Genomic DNA, 14876 nt, shown 5'->3' with positions numbered 1-14876 from the left:
GGGGGCCTTGCCTAATAGGTGGGGGTGAGCCAAAAATAGATAAACACAGCTCACACACTCCTGAACTCATTTCACAGTCATGTGAAGCAAATGAAGTCCCCAATTCATAAGGAATTCCTGGGCTTATTAATCTGGCTAAAATATCCAAATTTTGTGACCAAGTACTTAATAAAGTGACCCTCCTGCTTTCATAAGATCATTAAAAATAGTTTTCATTTCTTCTCAAAATACAGGTAATATGAAATAAAACACATCAAGCCATCGCACAAAAATGAGTCCCTGTATTAATAATTTGGTATATTTAAGTTTAGCATTTTCTCTTCATGTATTAAATAAACATAAATTTTGAAATAAAAAGGATAAATACAGAGATTGCTTTTCAAAACTGCTTTATTAACTTCACAATATTTAATAAGCATCTTTCCATGCAATAGGTAAAATTTTCCTAACAAAATCTTGCAGACTGAATAAAAAACAACATTCAACTAGAAGCTGGTAAAGAGACCCACCAGAAACAAGTGACATCAAAAGGTTTACAACAAAGGTACATTACGATCACCTATGTTTAGAAAGCAGGTGTCTCCCTATTAATTGTAGGGAAAACATCAGCATTCAAGGCATAAGGCAAAACTCATCATGACGGTCATGGTGAGGGGGGTCAGTGCTAACTGCCCGCAGACTATGACTCAGTTGCTTTTCTCTCAGCTTTTGTCTGAGTTGTCTCATCTCTTCCCCAACCCTTTCCATATTCTCTTTTCCCATCCTTGCCTGTGGCTCTCCAAGCCTTTGAATCACATCCCATCTATACTGCAGGATGGGCTGCCTAACACGGAACCGCCTATGATTTCCTCTAGGTACACAATATTCACCAGCTTCCAAAGGGAGGGCCAAGGGCTCTCCTTTATTAGCAACTTGCTCCTTTTCATCCTTTTTTCCATTTTCCTGGTTAGTATTTTCCATCTTGATATTTTCTACCACTTGTTCCTCTTTGGACGCCATTACTCCTAGGAGATAAAAAGGGAGAGAAGGGATTGAATTTTTGGTGGAGAGATCAGCACCGAGGACAGAGGCCTTACTATTCATCTTGCAGGGCTCTGGATATCAACGGTTAGTTTTTAAATTTCATGTTTCCCACCTGAGAGGCTCCCTACACCCTCTAGGGGTCCCCCAGTCCAAGCTCTTCCCCTTCTCTCTCACTACTCTCCTTTCCCACCCCCCAAACCCACCATTTTCCTTACAGATCCATCCCCAGGCCTCTGCAGGCACCAAAAAGGAGGACGGGTGATTGGGTGGGGGGAGGATACTTGGGGGAGGTGTCCTAGACTGGGCTCTGCACGCGCCCCCCAACGCTGTCTCCTGCACCCACCTGGGCCTATCCTTACTATCTCCACCTCTTCTCGATTCTTGCCGAGAGTGCGCCGCCGGGACACTTGACACAGACCCACAGACCTGCAGAGGGTCGGGTTGAGGGGGAGCAAGGACTTTTGCAAACGCTGTGCAGCAACCTGCCGCCACCAGGCCCCTTCTCTGCCCTGGCAACCTTGACCACCCCAGCCCCGAGACTCCCGCCCTTTCTACCCCCACCCGGTTCACCATTTTCCTGCAGGAGCTCGGTGGGTAATCACTGCTTCCCTCCCTGGAGCCCTGCCGCCCCAGCACCGCCACACCAGAGAGGTCAATATTTATGTTCCCAAGAATTCCAGCGGTGGAGAAAGCCAGCGGGGACCGCTGAGCTGATCCCCAGCGCCGGCCTCCTGACTTGGGGGGCGGCTGCTGCCCTGGCCTCCGCCCGGCCCCCTGCCCTTACCTGCTCCGCTTTTCCCGGCCCGACGCCAGCCAGCCGTGCGCAGGGGAGCGGGCAGCTGGTACCCAGACAGGACTGACGACTGAACCGAAGGCTGCGTCGCTCTGCAGCTCCGGGTCACGTGTGGGCCCCGCGTCACCAACGAGCGCTCCCTACCCCTCTCAGGGCCCGCGAGGAGTTCGACGGACCCTCCCCCCACTCCGCCTGCACAACTCCCCCTCCCCGCGTCCCTGCGCGGGACACCAGAGTGCACCTCCTATCACTCAGCCCAGTCCTCTCCAATTGGAGGGCCTACAAGTGGCTTCACCACCTTGTAATTAGGGTTTGCTCCTCTTTGGTTATCAAGGAAGTTCTGCATCTTCCCCTCTTCACGGCCCTACCAAGGCCTTGGCGTTGGCCTTTTCTTTCTTTCCTCTTCTCCCTGGCTGTATATCTGTGTCCTAATGGTTTCTCTTTACTTCCTTTTTCAAAATCAGTATGCCTCAAAACACTGAAAATTATGAAATTTCATTTTTAAAACACATGCTTCCACCTGGGGAAGTAAAGCACCTCATTGTTTATGTTCTCTAACACTGCACAGAAAACGTTTATCAGGGCTCCACACAACTTCATTTTTAGAACATTCTAGCTTGGTTCAAAATTTTATGGGAAAAAGGGAAACATTCCTTAACACAGCCGGTGTTTTCAAAATGATCTGTAAAGTAGCTCTTCAGGGAGAAGTCCAGTTGTCCAATCTTGGCCATTTTATATAAATAACTTACATGTTTTTTCCTTCTGGGACAAATTGCAAGTTTTGTTAATAAACATTTATATTTTATTCTATTATAATAAACATTCATTAAATATGAAAAAGCATTTGCTGATAACTGAAGTCATCTGCTGAAATTTAATGGCTAATACTAATGGTGGTTTTGAGGCAGGTTGAGGGATACAGATAGATCTACCCGTCCTTGACAAGAGGCTGGGAAGGGGCTGCCACATTCCAGAGCCTCTCATTTTCTACGTTCAGCCTCCTGATCGTTGCATACTCCAAAAATATAGATGGACAGGTGACCAAGGTACTGACCTGAGTAAATTATTTTGGTTACTTTCCTCCATTTCTTCCCCCAATTCCTACCTGGTGACTCACCTCCCAGATACATGAGGAGAGAGGTCTGTTCTCATGTTGGAAACCAGATGGGGCTCTTCTATGCCTTTGTGGTGAGGTATTCCAAGAACTGTAGAGAAGTGATTGCTGGGGAAAGATCCTCCATAGTCAGCCTACTCTCTCCTCTAATTCACCTTGTCCAGGTAGAAGACTCTCTGAGACTTTTCTGCTATTTCTCACCTGGCTTAGGAATACAGACTGCTGGGATCCTCACCCTAACCTCCTCACCTCCAGGGCATTCAGGAAGAACCCAGTCTTGCTACAGGGTCACTATCTGGCAGTCCACACACACCCTGGCACTCTCTCATTTATACCAGGCCCCGAGGAACACTCTCTGCAGAGCATCCGCAGTAACCTTAATTTAAGCATTCTCAACACAGAAGTCTGTGGAACCCATTAAATGTTATTCAAAATTATCTGTATGTGTGAGGGGGGTGGTAAGATATTCACTTTTTTTGTGGGAAGAAAGACCATACTTCTTACCAGCTTCTCCAAAGAGGCTGTGATTCCGCACCCCTCAAAAAGTTTAGAAGTCTTTCTATGTGCTATCTCACTCTAGTAATTTATTCTCACCTTAGCCCTGCTTCTTTTTCCTTTGTTTTCTGCCTTGCTATCTACTCATTGGCCAACCCAGAACCTGGCCATTATCCTTCATTATCCTTCACATTCAGTTAATAACCGAATCTGGCTGAGACTCTCTTTATATCATTTTAAAACAGCATTATGGAGCTATAATTCACATATCATAAGATTTGCCCATTTAAAGTGTACATTTCAATAGTTTTTAGTATATTCACAGATATGTACAACCATCACCACAGTCAATTTTAGGACCTTTCCATCACCTCAAAAAGAAACTCAAAAAGTACTATTTAGCTATTACTCACCCATCCTCCATCTTCTCCAGGCCCAAACAACCACTAACATACTTTCTATCTCTATAAATTTCCCTATTCTAATGAATGAAATCATATAATATACATATATTCTTTTGGAATTGGCGTCTTCATTTAGTGTAATGTTTCTAAAGTTCATGACAACAATTTGATTAATCATTTGAGGAACTGCCACACTGTTTTCTAAAGTGAGTGAACATTTTACATTCCTACCAGAGGTGTATGAGGGCTCCAATTTCTCCACATCCTCACCAACATTTGTTATTATCTGAAATTTCGATTCTAGCCATATGAGTGGGGGTGAAGTGATATCTTGTGGATTTGATTTGCATTTCCCCATTTCTCAGATGACTAATTATATTGGGCATCTTTTCATGTTATGATTCTGCTCCCATTCGAATATATGGGGGTTTTCCCCACATCATCAAGCAATTCTGACACCAGCAATGTGTCCTACAATTCACCTCAATTCTTACACTATGTACCTAGAGATAGTAACAGATCCCACAGGTTAAGTGAGGGCTCAGTCTCTCAAGACTGACCTCCACTTCAGTTGTCAATTGGAAATCCTCATTGTTACCTATGCTTCTGACCTACTGGTTATAAATTAGAGGTTTCCACCAACCCCTCCTGAGGTTCAACTAATTTGCTGGAGCAGCTCATAGAATTCATGAAACCAGTTTACTCACCAGATTACTGGTTTATTACAAAGAATATTAATGGATACAAATCAACAAACAGATGAAGAGATGCATAGGGCCAGATCCGAAACAAAAGAGCTTCCGTCCCCGTGGATTTTTTGACCCAACATTGAAGCACATGGAAGGGGTCCAGTTCACCAACGTGGAAGCTCTCCCAGAACCGGGCCATTATCCTTGAATAAAGGCCAATTGGAGGGCCTACATTATCATTTTTGAGAACCCTCTTTTTCAGGTTTTAAAGAAGCTTGACTACAGAGGCCTGTGGATGAAATCATTGGCCACTGATGATTGATTCAAATTCCAGTCCGTCTCCCCTTACTGTAAATCTGGGGGTGGATCTGAAAGTTCAAACCCTCTAATACTGATTGGTTCCCCTAGAAACAAAACCCGCATTTTCAGGGGATATCCAAAAGTCATCTCAATAATATAAACTCAGTTGTGTTGGAAAGGGCCTTGTTATGAATAACAACACACCTATTTCACTTTTATAGCTCTGAATAAATTTCAGCAACTCAGGACAGAAGACCAAATATTATAACAAAAGATTCTGAGAGACATCATCAAAATGGCGGCGTGAGGTGAGCCTCTGTAAATCTCCCCTGGAATTTACAACTAATCCAACAACTATAACTCAACAAAGGACTCCCTGCACAGCAGACAAGCAAGACGAAGAGGCTCACTACTGAATTCATCTAAAGGTGGGGGAATCACACTAGCAGAAGGGGAGGGAAAGGAGAAGTGCAGAGATGGAGCCGAGGGGGCGCAGGACTCAGATCTAGGTCAGTGCTCCCAGCTTGCTGCATCCGGGAATTACCTTAGCTGAGGAGAGAGAAGAAATCGGACTGCTAGGGCTCTGCTTATGGCCCACAGGGCTGAGGGGACAGCATATAACACGACAGAACACAACGCTCACGGCAGAGACCTCAGAGAAAAGACTGAAGGAAAAAGGCTGAAAACAGTGGTTTAAGCCCTCACTGTCAAGCACAGAATGGAAGACTTAGGCACTGAGACTAGCCGCTCCCTCCCCACCCTCCCAGAGCTCGCTGCGCCCCCATCTGCCCAGTGCTAGAAGCGGAACAGTAGCAGTGTCAGATAAAAATAACAGAATATTTGCTATTCTGACAACTGCGAACCACAGACACAGATTCGCAGCCCAAACAGTTCCTGCACAGGGGAGGGAGCTGTGAAGCAGACCGACTGTGGTGGTGGTCGCCGCCATTGCTCTAGGCCACCTCTCACAACTCACCCCACTCCTGGCCCAACTTATCTGGGCGGAGCCCTGCAGGAGTAAACAGAACTGCTCAAACATAAGGGCTCTGAATCTGGTGTAAAAAGAGCTTTGGAACTTCAAAAGGTCTCTGAATACCCACATGGACACTGCGCCCTGTGACCCAGGCGAACTATTAACAGAGGAGAAGACCATTTTCCAGGGAATCCCTCAGTGAGAAGCTGAAATAGTGTAGAGAAAACATAGCACTACCGTATGAGAGAGAAAAAAAAGACTGCAATCAGAGAGAAAATTAAACACCCTACCAACAAATACTGGAAAACAAATGAAAGACCTCTTCCTATCAACCTGTTGCAGAAGCCATTCCTGTAGATGTCTAAAAAGAGAAATAATAAATCAGTAATTGCCATGAATAACCAAGTCAACAGGAAAGCTCAGAGAGAAAGGGAAAAGTCTCAAGAAAGGGAACTTAAAGATATGGAAATATGTGACTTAAATGACAGAGAATTCAACACTGCAGTTCTGAAAAAACTCAACGAGATGCAAGAAAACACAGAAAGGCAATTTAATGAACTCAAAAAACAATCAAAGAAAAACATGAGCATCTTATGAAAGAGATGAAATTTTGAAAAAGAACCAAACAGAATTTCTGGAGATTAAGAACTCAATAGAAGAAATGAAGAATGACACAGCCAGCTTAGGTATTAGAGTTGACCAGATGGAGGAAAGAATCAGTGACATCAAAGATGGAAACCTGGAAATGACACAGATGGAAGAAGAAAGAGACTTGAGACTTAAAAGAAATGAAAGAACTCTACAAGAACTTTCTGACTCCATCAGAAAGAATAACATAAGAATAATGGGCATACCAGAAGGAGAAGAAAGAGAGAAGGGAACAGAGAGTATATGCAAACAAATCGTCAATGAGAACTTACCAAACTTGTGGAAAGAACTGGATCCTCGAGTCCAAGAAGCATATAGAACAACTAATAACCTCAATCCCAATAGACCTTCTCTAAGGTACATTGAACTGAAGCTGTGTAAAATCAACGACAAAGAAAGAATCCTCCAGGCAGCCAGGGAAAAGAAGACGGTAATACACAAATGAAAGCCCATTAGAGTGTCATCAGATTTTTCAGCAGAAACTCTACAAACCAGGAGGGAGTGGAAACAAATATTCAAACTATTGAAAGAGAGAAATTATGAGCAAAGAATAATATATCCAACAAAGATCTCCTTTAGATATGAAGGAGGAATAAAGACCTTTCCAGACATGCAGAAGTTGAGGGAATTTTCTAATACACGACCTGCGCTACAAGAAACACTAAAGTAGGCTATTCGACCACTATCAAAAGGGACAATTTATGGCAACCAAACATAAAAAGGGGGAGAGTAAAGGCCTGAACCATAATATGGGAATGGAGAAAGTAAGCGTGCTGAAGAAACTGGAATACTCTAAATATCAAACTTTCTTTTACATAAACTTAAGGGTAACCACTCAAAAAAAAATCCAGAACTGAAATATATACTGTAATAAAAGAAAAAACAGAGGGAAATATCATAGAATACCATCACACAGAAATAACAGACAACAACAAAAAGGCAAGGAAACAATAGAGACACAGCCTTACCAGAAAACGAAAGATAGAACGACAGGAAATACTCACATATCAATAATCACCCTCAATGTTAATGGACTGAACTCACCAATAAAAAGACACAGAATAGCAGATTGGATCAAAAAACTAAAGCAACCATATGCTGTCTCCAACAGACACATCTCAGCTACAAGGACAAGCATAGATTCAAAATGAAAGGGTGGAAATTGACACTTGAAGCAAGTGGTATCCAGAGAAAATCAGGTGTAGCCATAATGATATCAGATGAAACAGACTTCAGGGTAAAAAAGGTAACAAAAGATAAAGATGGACATTTCATAATGGTAACGGGGAATATACAACAAGAAGACATAACAGTCATCAATATTTATGCCCCCAGTCAGAGAGCATCGAAATATACCAAGCAACTACTAACAGAACTAAAGGAAGAAATTGACCAAAATACAATTATACTAGGAGACTTAAATACATCATTGACAGCTATGGGAGAGATCATCCAAATAGAAAATAAACAGAGAAATAACAGTCCTAAATGACACATTAGATGAAATGGACATAATAGACATATAGAGCACTTCATCCTAAAACATGAGACTATACATTTTTTCTAGTGTACATGGAACATTCTTTTTTTTCAGTTTATTGGACTGACAATTGTTAGTGAAATTACATAGATTTCAGGTGTACAATTCTGTATTACATCATCTATAAATTCCATTGTGTGTTCAACACCCAGAGTCAGTTGTCCTTCCATCAACATATATTTGGTCCCTTTACCCTCATCTCCCTACACCCACACTACTTCCCCTCTGATAACAACGAAACTATTGTCTGTGTCTATGAGTTTTTGTTTCTCATTTCTTTGTCTTGTTATTTTGTTGTTTTTGGTTTACATACCACATACCAATGAAATCATAGGGGTCTCTGCTTTTTCTGTCTGACTTATTTTGCTTAGAATTATACTCTCAAGATCAATGCGTGTTGTCACAAATATTCCTATATCATCTTTTCTTACTGCCAAATAGTATTCCATTGTGTATATATACCAAAACTTCTTTATCCATTCATCCGTCGAAGGACATTTTGGTTGTTTCCATGTCTTGGCCACCGTAAAAAAAGCTGCAATGAACATTGGCGCACATGTGTCCTTATGTATAAATGTTTTCAAACTTTTTGGGTAGATACTCAAGAGAGGGATTGCTGGGTGATACGGTAATTCTATTTGTAATTTTTTGAGGAACATCCACACTGCCTTCCATAACAGCTGCACCAGTCTGCATTCCCACCAACGGTGTATGAGCGTTCCTTTTTCTCCACAGCCTCTCCAATACTTGTTACTATTTGTCTTGCTGATGATAGCCATTCTGACTGGGGTGAGGTGATATCTCATTGTGGTTTTCATTTGCATTTCTCTGATAATTAGTGATGTTGAGCATTTTTTCATATGTCTATTTGCCATTTGTATGTCCTCTTTGGAGAAATGTCTCTTCAGGTCCTCTGCCCATTTTTCAATTGGGTTGTTTGTTTTTTTGTTGTTGTGCTTCATTAGTTCCTTGTATATTTTGGATATTAGCTCCTTATCGGAGGCACTGTTTGCAAAAATCTTCTCCCATTCAGTCGGTTGCCTCTTTATTTTGTTGATAGTTTCTTTTGCTGTGCAGAAGATTTTAAGTTTCATATAGTCCCAGTCGTTCATTTTAGCTTTTACTTCCATTGCCTTTGGAGTCAAATTCATAAAATGCTCTTTGAACCCAAGGTGCATAAGTTTACTACCTAAGTTTTCTTTTATGCAGTTTATTGTGTCAGGTCTTATGCTTAAGTCTTTGATCCATTTTGAATTAATTTTGGTACATGGTGACAGATAGCAGTCCAGTTTCATTCTTTTCCACGTGGCTATCCAATTCTCTCAGCAACATTTATTGAAGAGGCTGTCTTTCCTCCATTGCACGTTTTTTGCTTCTTTGTCAAAATCAATCTGTCCATATTTATGTGGTTTTATTTCTGGGTTCTCAATTCTATTCCATTGGTCTATGTGTCTCTTTTTCTGCCACCACCATGCTGTTTTGATTATTGTAGCCCTGTAGTACAAGCGAAAGTCAGGCAGTGAGATACCTCCAGTATTGTTCTTTTTTATTATGATTGCTTTGGCTATTTGGGGTCTTTTGTGGTTCCAAACACATCTGATGATTTTATTGTTCTATTTATTTAAAAAATGCCATTGGGATTTTTATGGGGATTGCGTTAAATCTGTATATTGCTTTGTGTAATATGGCCATTTTAACTATGTTGATTCTTCCAATCCATGAGCACGGAACGTCTTTCCATTTCTTTGTCTTCTTCAATTTCTTCAAAAATGTCTTACAGTTTTCAGCATATAGGTCCTTCACATCCTTGGTTAAGATTATTCCTAGGTATTTTATTCTTTTTGTTGCAATTGCAAAGGGAATTGTTTTTGCTATTTCTTTTGCTGAGATTTCATTGTTAGTATATAGGAATGCAATGGACTTTTGTATGTTGATTTTGTAGCCAGCAACTTTACTGTATTCGTTGATTGCATCAGTATTTTTCAGATATATATGTCTGTAGTTTTCTTTTTTTGTGTTGTCCTTACCAGGTTTTGGTATCAGGGTAATGTTGGCCTCATAAAATGAGTTACGGAGTACTGACTCTTCTTCAATTTTTTGCAAGAGTTTGAGCAGAATTGGTATTAGATCCTGTTTGAAGGTTTGGTAGAATTCACAAGTGTAGCCATCTGGTCCCGGATTTTTGCTTTTGGGAAGGTTTTGGATGACTGACTGAATTTCGTTACTGGTGATCGGTCTGTTTAGATTTTCCAGTTCTTCATGGTTCAGCCTTGGAAAGCTATATTTTTCTAAGAACTTGTCCATTTCTTCTAGAATTTGGTGGCATATAGTTCTTCATAGTATTCTTGCATGATCCTTTGTATTTCTGTGGTGTCCGTGATAACTTCCATTTTCTAATTTCTGATTTTGTTAATTAGTGTCTTCTCTCTTTTTATCTTAGTGAGTCTAGCCAAGGGTTTGTCGATTTTGTTAATCTTTTCAAAGAACCAGCTCTTTGTCACATTAATTTTTTCTATTGTCTTTTTGTTCTCTATTTCATTTAGTTCTGCTCTGATTTCTGTTATTTCCTTTCTTCTGCTGACCTTGGGTTTCACTTGTTCTTCTTTTTCTGGTTTTTTAAGGTGTAACATGAGGTTATTTATTGGGGATTTTTCTTGTTTCTTGAGATAGGCCTGTAATGATATAAATTTCCGTATTAAAACTGCTTTCTCTGCATCCCAAAAATTGTGGTAGGATGTATTTTCATTGTCATTTGTTTCTATATACCTTTTGATCCCTCCTCTAATTTCTTCTTTGACCCAGTCGTTCTATAAAAGTATCTTGTTTAATCTCCATGTATTTGTGTTTTTTGCTGCTTTCTTTTTGCAGTTGATATCCATTTGCAAAACATTGTGATCAGAGAATATGCTTGGTATGATTTCATCTTCTTAAATTTACTGAGGCTGATTTTATGTCCCAATATATTGTCTATCCTTGAGAATGTTCCATGTACACTTGAAAAGAATGTATAGTCTGATATTTTAGGACGACGTGCTCTATATATGTCAATTATGTCCATTTCATCTAATGTGTCATTTTGAGCTGGTATTTCTTTATTTATTTTCTGTTTGGATGATCGATATATAGCTGTCAATGATGTATTTAAGTCCCCTAGTATAATTGTGTTTTGGTCAATTTCTCCCTTTAGTTCTGATAGTAGTTGCTTGGTATATTTCGGTGCTCCCTGATTGGGGGCATAAATATTGATGACTGATATGTCTTTTTGTTGTATAGTCCCCTTTACCATTATGAAATGTCCATCTTTGTCTCTTGTTATCTTTTTCACCCTGAAGTCTGTTTCATGTGATATCATTATGGCTACACCTGATTTTCTCTGGATACCATTTGCCTCGAGTGTCAATTTCCACCCTTTCACTTTGAGTCTATGCTTGTCCTTGTAGCTGAGATGTGTCTGTTGGAGACAGCATATGGTTGCTTTAGTTTTTTGATCCGATCTGCTACTCTGTGTCTTCTTATTCGTGACTTTAGTCCATTTACATTTAGGGTGATTATTGACACGTGAGGATTTCCTGTCATTTTTTCTTTAGTTTTCTGGTAAGGCTGTGTCTCCATTGTTTCTTTGCCTTTTTGTTGTTGTGTATTATTTCTGTGTGGTGGTATTCTATGATATTTCCCTCTGTTTCTTGTTTTATTACAGTATATATTTCAGTTCTGGATTTTTCTTGAGTGGTTACCCTTAAGTTTATGTAAAAGAAAGTTTGATATTTAGAGTATTCCAGTTTCTTCAGCACGCTTACTTTCTCCATTCCCATATTATGGTTCAGGCCTTTACTCTCCCCCTTTTTATGTTTGGTTGCCATAAATTGTCCCTTTTGATAGTGGTCAAATAGCCTACTTTAGTGTTTCTTATAGTGCAGGTCGTGTATTAGAAAATTCCCTCAACTTCTGCATGTCTGGAAAGGTCTTTATTCCTCCTTTATATTTAAAGGATATCTTTGCTGGATATATTATCTTGGCTCATAATTTCTCTCTTTCAATAGTTTGAATATTTGTTTCCACTCCCTCCTGGCTTATAGAGTTTCTGCTGAAAAATCTGATGATAATCTAATGGGCTTTCCTTTGTAGGTTACCGTCTTCTTTTCCCTGGCTGCCTTGAGGATTCTTTCTTTATCGTTGATTTTAGACAGCTTCAATACAATGTGCCTTGGAGAAAGCCTTTTGGGATTGAGGTAATTAGGTGTTCTCTTTGCTTCTTGGATTCGAGGACCCGGTTCTGTCCACAAGTTTGGGAAGTTCTCATCAGAAATTTGTTTGAATATGTTTTCTGTTCCCTTCTCTCTTTCTTCTCCTTCTGGTATGCCCATTATTTTTATATTGCTGTTTCTGATAGAGTCAGAAGGTTCTTGTAGACTTCTTTCATTTCTTTTAAGTCTCAAGTCCCTTTCTTCTTCCATCTGTGTCATTTCCAGGTTTCTATCTTTGATGTCACTGATTCTTTCCTCCATCTGGTCAACTCTACTACCTAAGCTTGCTGTTTCATTCTTCATTTCTTCTATTGAGTTCTTAATCTCCAGAAATTCCTTTGGGTTCTTTTATAAAATTCAATTTCTTTCGTAAAATGCTCATGTTGTACTTTGTGTTTCTGATTTCATTAAATTGCCTCTTTGTGTTTTCTTGCATCACGTTGAGTTTTCTCAGAACTGCAATCTTGAATTCTCTGTCATTTAAGTCACATATTTCCATATCTTTAAGTTCATTTTCTGGTGACTTTTTACTTTCTTTCTGATCTGTCTTGTTGCCTTGGTTATTCATGGCAATCACTGATTTATTATTTCTCTTGCTAGACATCTACAGGAGTGGCTTCTGCAACAAGTTGATAGGAAGAGGTCTTTCTTTTGTTTTCCAGTACTTGTTGTTAGAATATTTTATTTTCTCTCCAACTGCAGCCTTTTCTTTCCTCTCTCACACAGTAGTTTTATGTTTTCTCTGCACTATTCCAGCTTCTCACACAATGGGGGAGTTCCCTGTGAAACCTGCCTCTTCTCTGTTAACAGTTCGCCTGGGTCATAGTGTGCCACGTCCCTATGGGGATGCGGAGACCTTTTGAAGTTCCAAAGCTCTTTCTGCACCAGATTCAGAGCCCATTTGTTTCATCAGTTCTGTTTACTCCTGCAGGGATCCGCCCAGATAGGTGGGGCTGGGGCTGGGTGAGTTGTGAGAGGTGGCCCAGAGCAATGGCGGCGACCACCACCACAGTCGGTCTGCTTCACAGCTCCCTCCCCTTTGCTGGAATTAGTTGGCTTGTGAATCTGTGTCTGCGGTCCACAGTTGTCAGAACAGCAAATATTCTGTTCGTTTGATCTGACACTGCTACTGTTCAGCTTCTAGCACTGGGCAGATGGGGGCGGAGCGAACTCTGGGAGGGTAGGGAGGGGGCGGCTACTCTCAGTGCCTAAGGCTTCCATTCTCTTCTCAGCCGTGAGGGCTTAAACCATTGTTTTCAGCTTGTTCCCTCAGCCTTTTCTCCCAGATCTCTGCCTTGAGCGTTGGGTTCAGCCTTTTTATATGCTACCGCCTCAGTCCTGTGGACCATAAATGGAGCCTTAGCAGTCCTAGTTCTTCCCTCTCCCACAGCTGCAGTAGTTCCGGGATGCAGCAAGCTCAGAGCACTGAGCTAGGTCTGCGTCCTGCACCCGTGGCTCCGTCTCCACTCTTCTCTCTTCCTTCCTCCCCCTCTCGCGCGATTCTCCCATGTTTAGGTGAATTCAGTTTGGGGCCTGTTCGTCTTGCCTGTCTGCTGTGCAAGGAGTCCTTTGTGGAGTTATTGTTGTTGGATTAGTTGTAAATTCCAGGGGAGCTTTACAGAGGCTCACCTCATGCCGCCATTTTGATGACGTCTCTCCCGAACATTCTCAAGGATAGACCATATATTGGGACATAAAATCAGCCTCAGTAAATTTAAGAAGATTGAAATCATACCAAGCATATTATCTGATCCCAAGGCTTTGAAATTGGATATCAACTGCAATAATGGCAGGAAAAAACACAAATGCATGGAGATTAAACAACATACTTTTAAAGAACGACCATGTCAAAGAAGAAATTAGAGTAGAGATCAAAAGATACATAGAAACAAATGACAATGAAAATACATCCTACCGAAATCTTTGGGATGCAGCGAAAGCAGTTTAAGAGGGTAATTTATATCATTACATGCCTATCTCAAGAAACAAGAAAAATCCCAAATAAATAACCTCATGTTACACCTTAAAGAACTAGAAAAAGAACAAGTGAAACCCAAGGTCAGCAGAAGAAAGGAAATAACAAAAATCAGAGCAGAAATAAGTGAAATAGAAAACAAAAAGACAATAGAAAAAATTAATGTGTCAAAGAGCTGCTTCCTGGAAAAGATTAACAAAATTGACAAACCCTTGGCTAGACTCACTAAGATAAGAAAAGAGAAGACATTAATTAACAAAATCCAAAATGAAGAAGGGGAAGTTATCGCGGACATCACAGAAATCCAAAGGATCGTCCAAGAATACTATGAAGGACTGCACTGTACACCTGAAGCTGAAACTGAACAATAATGAATGTCAAGTATAATTTAATATGTATTATATATATATATATATATATATATATATATTCACAAGAAGTGGAGTACATCATATGGAATAGAGACAGATGAAATGTAACTGCTGTATTTGATGTCAGAGGGGTAGCAGATTGGGGGATGGGGTTATCACTTTGTGAGGGATATAAATGATAAATGTCTAACTATTACATTGTTTTGTACACATGAAATTAATTTTAAAAAGGAAAATAGATAATTGGTAAAGAAGATGTGGTCCATATGTACAATGGGCTGTCATGTGGCTATAAAAAAGAATGAAA

At 40.5% G+C, this 14876-nt stretch overlaps 1 protein-coding gene across 2 annotated transcripts; it reads right to left on the bottom strand.

The window, feature by feature from the left end:
* Window positions 1–378: 378 nt before the first annotated feature.
* On the bottom strand, window positions 379–1940 carry LOC308494643 (protein BEX1-like). Of its 2 annotated transcripts, XM_081042506.1 has the most exons (3): window positions 1808–1919; window positions 1367–1449; window positions 379–1004 (listed from the first exon to the last, which is right to left on the bottom strand). In XM_081042506.1, exon 3 carries the CDS (start codon window positions 997–999, stop codon window positions 613–615), a length of 387 nt encoding a protein of 128 aa, XP_080898632.1. In that variant the 5' UTR covers window positions 1000–1004; window positions 1367–1449; window positions 1808–1919; the 3' UTR covers window positions 379–612. The 2 variants fall into 2 exon arrangements, with proteins under 2 accessions (XP_080898632.1, XP_080898633.1); XM_081042507.1 differs by lacking the exon at window positions 1367–1449 and having other exon boundaries at window positions 1808–1940.
* Between the last annotated feature and the right edge of the window lie 12936 nt (window positions 1941–14876).

This window comes from Rhinolophus hipposideros (genome assembly GCF_964194185.1).
Source record: "Rhinolophus hipposideros genome assembly, chromosome: X".
NCBI classification, from domain to species: Eukaryota; Metazoa; Chordata; class Mammalia; order Chiroptera; family Rhinolophidae; genus Rhinolophus; species Rhinolophus hipposideros.
The sequence above is the reverse complement of the archived record's forward strand: the minus strand, read 5'-3'. Positions and strand labels throughout refer to the sequence as shown.

What these genes read in the sequence shown, in the direction of transcription:
- LOC308494643 (XM_081042507.1), bottom strand. Translation starts at nt 999, where the DNA reads ATGGCGTCCAAAGAGGAACAAGTGGTAGAAAATATCAAGATGGAAAAT.